This window comes from Dama dama, chromosome 7, assembly GCF_033118175.1.
Source record: "Dama dama isolate Ldn47 chromosome 7, ASM3311817v1, whole genome shotgun sequence".
In the NCBI taxonomy this organism is placed as follows: domain Eukaryota; kingdom Metazoa; phylum Chordata; class Mammalia; order Artiodactyla; family Cervidae; genus Dama; species Dama dama.
Window position 1 is genome coordinate 42,821,022 of NC_083687.1, and position 7,873 is coordinate 42,828,894.

At 44.3% G+C, this 7,873-nt stretch overlaps 1 protein-coding gene, 1 long non-coding RNA gene and 1 other non-coding gene across 3 annotated transcripts; 2 read left to right on the forward strand and 1 right to left on the reverse strand.

Annotated features, from left to right (window-relative positions):
• Positions 1–829: 829 nt before the first annotated feature.
• On the forward strand, positions 830–1,368 carry LOC133059194 (mitochondrial import receptor subunit TOM6 homolog). Its single transcript, XM_061146216.1, has one exon. It carries the CDS (start codon positions 835–837, stop codon positions 1,057–1,059), a length of 225 nt encoding a protein of 74 aa, XP_061002199.1. The 5' UTR covers positions 830–834; the 3' UTR covers positions 1,060–1,368.
• A 1,419-nt stretch (positions 1,369–2,787) lies between these two features.
• LOC133059893 (uncharacterized) lies at positions 2,788–7,371 on the reverse strand. The gene is made up of 3 exons (XR_009693642.1): positions 6,109–7,371; positions 5,032–5,186; positions 2,788–4,853 (listed from the first exon to the last, which is right to left on the reverse strand). It is a non-coding gene; the product is annotated as an uncharacterized LOC133059893 (long non-coding RNA).
• Positions 3,161–3,232, forward strand: TRNAC-ACA (transfer RNA cysteine (anticodon ACA)). Its single transcript has one exon. It is a non-coding gene; the product is annotated as a tRNA-Cys (tRNA).
• Positions 7,372–7,873: the final 502 nt, after the last annotated feature.

The following is a 7,873-nucleotide window of genomic DNA, read 5'->3' on the forward strand; positions in this document are numbered from 1 at the left end:
AGTGACTTAGCACGCGCGCGCACGAACAGAAGGAACCAGTACTTCCATTTCATAAGCTTATGTCACTATCACCCGCCCCGCAGCTGACTCTCCTTTGCTAACTCAGACAAACAAATATATTTGGTTCACCTGAGTTTAAAGAAAAATATTTTTCATTTCTTTGTTCTTTCCTCTTCCACAGTTTCCTTCCCTAAATTTATGAGGCTCATTTTCTTGCTTCCTCTCTTTGTTGCTGTTTATGGTATAACGATTGCATGAGGGTTTGTAGACGTTTTTGCCACACTGTATATGTGATGAGAGTCTTTTTCCATTTTTCCTCAGTCTTGAGGGACGTATCCATTTCTCAGGAATGCTTTGTGGAGTTGGCTCTAGTATGCTGGCTTTTTTCCTGGTGGGTGTGGATTTGGAGTAGGGGCGACCCTCCGGAGGTCCACTGTGCTAGTTCCAGAAAGAGGATGCAATGTACACATTCTCCCCTCCAACTGGAAGGCCTAACACGCCCAGGCTCTTATTCTTTCCTCGGGATTAGTGGTGGTAACATGAAGCCAGTAGAGAAAGGCTAGCAAAGAAATGGGTATTAACACTGATATTTTGAAAGGGAAAAAGCCAGCCAAGATTTAAGTCCTTCAGTTGTTTTCAACAGTCCTTTTGGTTGGTCAAAAAACACAGTGCTAGAAATCCTAGACTCCTAATCCCATTTGATTTTATCTGTATACTTTCTAAAATTTTTTTATTTCCTAGAAAACACAGGATTGTTAAAAAAAAAAAAAAAAAAAATTGTGGGCGCCCGCCCGGTGCGTGGTGAGCGTTCCTACAGAGCTCAGAGCTGCTGCCATGGCTTCCAGTGGGGCAGGCGCGACCGCTGCGGGCTCAGCAAATGAAGCTCCCGAAATTCCAGACAACGTGGGGGACTGGCTCCGGGGCATCTACTGCTTCGCCACGGACAGGAATGACTTCCGGAGGAACTTGATTCTCAATTTGGGACTCTTTGCTGCTGGAGTTTGGTTGGCCAGAAATTTGAGTGACATTGACCTAATGGCACTTCAGCCTGGGGTCTAGCCTGTGAAGACACATGGAACCCCTGTGCTGTACTTGACCCCTTCAAAAACAGCCTGCAATCTGTGACCATCACAAGATTTGCCCTGCTGGTGGCTGAAGTTTGATCCAGAGGGCACCTTCCCTTCCCTGCCTGCCTTCCTTCTCTTTGCTGAGTCCACTCAGAACACCCTTCTCTGGTCAGCAGGCAGCCTTCAGCTAAAGTGTTGTCTTCTGTCCTGTAAAATGCTGTACATAGTTCCTAAGTTTCTGCAGGGGATTATCTTTGCTCTTGTCCTGAGGAATAATCTAATGGTATTTTAACAAATAAAGCATGCACACACACACACACACACACACACACAAATTGTTTCTGTTACATGGCAGCCTAGATGGGAGTGGGGTTTAGGGGAGAATGGATACATGTATATGTATGGCTGAGTCCCTTCGCTATTCATCTCAAAGCATTACAATATTGCTAATTGGCTATACCCCAATACAAAGTAAGTTGAAAAGAAAAAAAAAATTGCTTCATAGGGTGGAACTAGGCTGCTTCAAAGCATAAGAATCATTAACAGTGAGGATTCTTGTAATCAACAGCTGTACCCTCAAACTTAAGGGGGCGGAGAGAATCTGGACTGTTAGTCACGCTCATTAAAAAACAAAAACAGAGACACAAAACCATTTATTTGCCCATTAAGTCCCTTCAGATGTTCTGGGAGAGCATCGGAGGCCCTGTGTGCCTTTGCAGCCGTGTTGGGTGGGGCTTCAGAACTCCCCTGGCCTGCATCTGTGCACCAATTCCAAGGTGGGAGTTGGGGATGGAGGAAAGCTTCCCACACCACATCAAGAAATTCTCAGATACCAGCAGAGTGTCCAAGAATCCAACTCAGTTCTCACACTATCTACCCCGAGACAGCGTCAGATCCCCCAAGGTAAGACTTCAGTCCCACAAGACTGCTCTCCCCAACTTGAGATGCAAGTTGAAAGCCCAGGTTGTTTCCTGTGCTTCTAACTGGCTACAAACCAGAGGCTCCCATCACCCCCTCCTCAGGTTTGGTTAATTTGCTAGAGAAGCTCATACAACTCTGAGAAACATTTCACTTACCAGAACACTGGTTTATTATAAAAAAAAGAATACATAGCTCAGGAACAAGACGATGGAAGAGGTGCATAGGGCCAGGTGTGTGAGAAGGGGTGCCAAGCTTCCATGCCCTCTCTAGGCACTGTGAATCTCCCTTATCTCCACGTTCACCACCAGAAGTCTCCTTTTGGCATTATATCAGCAAGATTGACCAATTCATTGGCTATTGGTAACTGATACCAGCTCCAGTCTCTCTCCCCTCCCCAGAGGCTGGCGGATGGGACTGAAAGTTCTGACCCTCTAATCTCAGGCTTGGGGCCCCTGGCAAGGTGTGGTTCCAACGTTACCTCATTAACAAAACCGAAGACATCTTTATTGCTCTCATCACTGAAGAAATCCCAAGGGCTTTGGGGGCTCTGTGCCAGAAATGGTGACAAAGACCAAATATATACTTTTATTATGAATCACAACATCACACTTTGACTCCTGGCTCTCTTGTCTTTCTAGCTCTGTGAACTTGAGAAGTCACTTCCTTTTTCTGGGCCTCAGGTTCTCATCTATAAATTAGGCCAAAAAGAGTACCTACTCACAGGCACGTTGTGAGGAAGAAACGAGTTGATTCCCCTAAAAGCCGTTAGGACAGTCTAGCATCGGACACCGGACCGCTGCTGACACCCGTGCTAAGACCCTCCGAAGAGTCTTAGGTGATACTGTATATAAACTGAGGTTAAATACCAGCGGGGAGATGGGGAGCTTGGTGGTTGCTCCAAAGGATAAACACCTTTCAAATATCGGGGTGATATGAAGAGGGAAAAGCTTTCCAGAATCAATGACCGAAATGGGGGTGGGGCTCACAGCTCCCACAGACTGGAGTGTAGGGCGTACCTTACACTTTCCCCTGCAAAGATGCAGAGGGCAGAAGAGGGGGGCACTGAGAAACTTTTGTAATGCTGCTTTAAGTTTCCTTTTCCAGCATAATGGGTTATTTGTATACACCTACTCTTGGCAGAACTTACATAATATCTAAACCCAGGAAGGGCTTCCCTGGTGGCTCAGACGGTAAAGCGTCTGCCTACAATGCAGGAGACCTGGGTTCGATCCCTGGGTTGGGAAGATCCCCTGGAGAAGGAAATGGCAACCCACTCCAGTATTCTTGCCTGGAAAATCCCATGGATGGAGGAGCGTGGTAGGCTACAGTCCATGGGGTCGCAGAGAGTCGGACACAACTGAGCAACTTCAGTTTCAGTTTCAAACCCAGGAAAGTCATGGTTATACACTAGTAGAGATTTGGGCTTGAACAGATAACCTGAGGGTCATTCAGAAGACAATGCCTGACCCTAGAGGTGTCATACACGCCCCCCTATAAGCATCAGGCAGTATGGGCAGGAATGGCCTTTGGAGAATCTTAGAAATGGTGGCTCCCCTAACCAGAACTAGATGGTACCCCTAACTCTCTCCCACATACTCCCTCCTGGCCCGTATCAGCGGCAGCCTCCAGTTTTGAACACAAAGGACATTTGTTCCATGCAATCACTGTATAAAGGTGGTCTCTTTCTATTATGAATAATCATGAAATTGAGGGTGAAGGAGAAAGGTAACTCCACATTTGAAGCTACAAAAAGGCTGTGATTCGTTTTTAGTCTCTTTATTAAGCAGCCTAGTCTCAGTTAGATAATTTGCAGCAAGGTTCTACCCTGGAGCAAGTTTCCTCAGTCATGTTAAATTCATGGGGAAAATCCTCCCAGGATTTAGAACTGAAATATAGACAGCTTTAATAACAGGAACGTTGATGTAAAGAGCAGGGAAAGGCAGTATGTTCTAACCATTTAGGGAAAAAATGGGTAAGATGTTACTAATAAGCTCTGCTATATTTTTATCCTACCATTTTCTTCATCTGAAGGAATATTGAGACGAGCTTTTAAATTCTGAATGATTATCTGACAGATTCCATCTTTAGGGCAAATTACTAGCAAGGGTTTTATTTCTCTATTACTTTTACTCAAAACTCAGAGGACACACGCTTACCAGAGCCCAGATGAGGAAATAAAATTTACAGACAAGAGTGCCGTGAGGAGAACTGTGGAACCCAGCACGTTCTAGGTTACCTTACGTGACCTTGGTGGACACTGGAGAAGAGAGGCACAGGGCCTGCAGCACCCTCCTTGATGTAGCCCCAACCTAACTGCCCAGCCCCATCACTCACCATCACCTCCAACTATACACCTTGTATTCCAGTTACGCCACACCAGCCACTGGTCGCAAATGTGCCACATGTTTGAATACTCTCCTTCCACCCACGCTTCCTATCTTCCAAACTTCCTGATAAGTTTCAACTTATCTTTTAAGACTGATCTCCAATGTGGCTTTCTTCCAAAAATCATTTCAACCCCGAGCACAGTCAGTGACATCTTCTTCTGCTCTGCCATAGCACCCAGCACCCACTTCACTGTGGTGCTTAGGACAGCGGGATTATCATGAATATTTCACAGTGTCAGCTCTCCCTGTGATCCTGAAAGGGCAAGGACCTTCCCTGGGATGTCTGAACTCTCCAGCCCAGTGTTTCCCAACAGCAGCGATATTGACATTTTGGGCCAGAAAACGCCTTGGTGTGGGGGCTGTCCTGTGCACTGTAGGATGTTTAGCATCATCCCTGGTCTCCATCCACTAAATACCAGTAGCACGTGATCCTCAATGTGATGACAAAAAACCGTCTCCAGAGACTGCTCAACGCCTCCTGAGGGAGAAAGTCAGTCCGGATGAGAAGCACAGCTCCGGCCCTAACAGAGAGCCTGATATATACCAAGTGCTTAATACATATTTGTCGAGTTAATAAATCAACGTCCAAATTAATGAATAGAAACCGAGTGAACCATAGATAAGGAAGGCTTTCTCAGTATCTTTGACACACTCACCAAATCAAACTTAAGATCTTTGTTCCGGAAGTCTCTGCATGAACTGGTTCTACTTTCTTCCTATTTCATCTCTCACATCCTCTGTCCCTCACCTGCAGACACTTCCAGATCCTCACGTTTTGCTTTCCTTCCCGCCAATCCAAATTCTGTACTGACTGCAAGACAGAGAACAACTTATCTACTTCAAAAAGCCTCCCCAAGTGCACTCAATCCACAGTGACTCTATTTCACTGATGAAAAATTATATGCATATGCATATATATGCTTACATATATATACATACTTCTATGTGCAGTATTTTTGGTCTTAGAGTTATTATCATCTTTTTGTTTCACACACATGTACAGGAAATTTCCTCTCAACTAGAAGAATGTCTCGCTTGCTTCTGCCTTTGAGATTTTCCTTCCCCTTAGCATTAGCCCAAGTTTATGAGCAAAAGATGTTTAGCATATGTTTGAAGTGAATTTTTTTCCATAAACCTCTGGCAGGTGTGTTAACTTTGTATAATTGGTGTGGTCTTGACATAGTTTTGCTTTTAAAAGGCATAGGGCTCCATCTCTAACATCTTGTAGTTTTGGTTTTTTTTTAAGTTTTTTTTTTTTTATCTTGTAGTTTTAAAACTCATTTCAAGGAGATTCTGCAAATATGAATAAAAGTAATTTGCAATGCTGTAGGATTTCTGTCAGAAGGCACTAAATACGATAAAGCAATGAGAAAGGCAACAATGGCTGCATTTGTCTTAAATTCTGACTGTGCTCAGACTCCATCTAGGCTTCGTTTCCCATTGCTTGATAAAACTACCTTAAAAATGTTGACTTCCTGGTTTATTCTGGGCTCTCTCAACCCCTGAGTATCCTCTGCACCTTCCTGCTTTAGGCATACTTGCAGCAACTTATATACGCACTTTCCCCATGCTTGAGTTTGGAAATTGCTCAAACTTCCAGTCTACAGGGCATTTCTTTCTCACGTTTTTCTTGAAATATAGTTCATGCCTTGCCCAGCAGTTGGAACCTGTGAGGCTTCTGATACTTAGTGTTCAATGGCAGGGTTAAGGGGACAACCCCAGAATGTACCCACCTTGCATCTAAGCTCCACATCTGCAACAGGATCTGTGTAGACCTACCGGAATGGGGTCAGGTGGGGTCTAGCTTCTCCGCTAATTTTTGTGGCCCTTAATAAAAAGATGAAAGAATGCTATTTTTCCAACACCTCATAAACTGTGACTTTTGGCAGAACAGCCACAGCTTCTCCAGAGTTCCAAAGTTGATTTCTGTTGTACCTTCTGACTCACCCTCTCCAGGGCTCCCTCCTCTATGCCTTCCACACCCTCCCATTTAAAATGCAAAACCCAAACGCTTCTCTGGAGCCTGCCTCCTCCTATGGTAACATTTTTTTTTAATGTCCAGAACTGCACAGTTCCTTATTTTGGGAAAACTGTTTCAGACATAAATATTTAAAATTTTCTAAGCAAGGTGCTTTAACAATAAAAAAAAACTTAAAAGTTGGAAAGAGGCAGTAACTTGGCTCTTAGCTCACATAGAATTCCAAATTAAAGTGGACCCTTCCTAGATTTTGTAAAAAGTGCTTTCTATAATGCTTTATAACACTAAAGGAAATAGCATGGTGAAACTTTTTTCAAAGAACACAACCCAGTGAAGCATGAATGGTATGCTGCTTTTGCATTACTGGGAGTGTCAAATAGCAGTGACAGGATAGAAACCTATGAACAACCATCCTCTCATGTGGCATCGCTGATTCATACTCCCTTATAAAGTTTTACGTCCTATGGTACCACCTTGACTGACTCTACCTCTCCATCAATGCATGTCGGCCCCGCTGTATTGTTGCCATGTCTCTATCTTTCATTTGTACTCAGCTCACCACAACTTAGCAACCTTGGAGCATCCCCTCAGTCTCACAATGCACCAATTCTTTCCTGGGACCCGGGACCACCTAATGCTGCCACATCTGTATGGACCTTTCTCGGTCCCCCAGCTCCTTGACTCTGCTGGCCTGTTTGGATGGATGCAGCAGACCTGACTGAAGTTGTCTCCAGGCGTGGCTTTCAATCTCTTGATTTTTCCTCTTCCCTTTGTCTTTCTCAGACTCCTTCCTAGTCTCACTGTTCACCTTAGATCTGGGTCATTTCAGGGTCCTCTCCAGCGTTATTCTTTCCTCCCTTTAAGGCTCTCCTACGCACAACTTTTAAAATTGTCACGTCTTCAAATAGCAATTAAATGTAATGGCCATCAAATGCTTCTCCTTACCATTTTCATCCTCTGGAAGTGCCAACCCAGGTTTTTATACAAATTAGAATTGGTGTATGACTCATCTGTCTCACTAAATACTGATCATACTTCTGAAGTCTCTTGATCTGTCTCATTTCCATGTCAACTGTTGTTCAGCCGCTCAGTCATGTCCAACTCTTTTTGACCCCACGGACTGCACCATGCCAGGCTTCCCTGTCTTTCACCATCTCCTGGAGCTTGTTTAAACTCATGTCCATCAAATCGGTGATGCCATCCAACCATCTCATCCTCTGTCGTCCCCTTCTCCTCCTGCCTTTAATCTTTCTAATGAGTCGGCTCTTTGCATCAGGTGGCCAAAGTATTGGAGCTTCAGCATCAGTCTTTCCAATGAATATTCAGGACTGATTTCCTTTAGGATTGATGAGTTGGATCTCCATGCAGTCCAAGGGACTCTCAAGAGTCTTCTCCAACACCACAGTTCAAAAACATCAATTCTTCGATGCTTAGTCTTCTATATGATCCAACTCTCACATCCATACATGACTACTGAATAAACCTCAGCTTTGACTATATGGAACTTTGTTGGCAAAGTA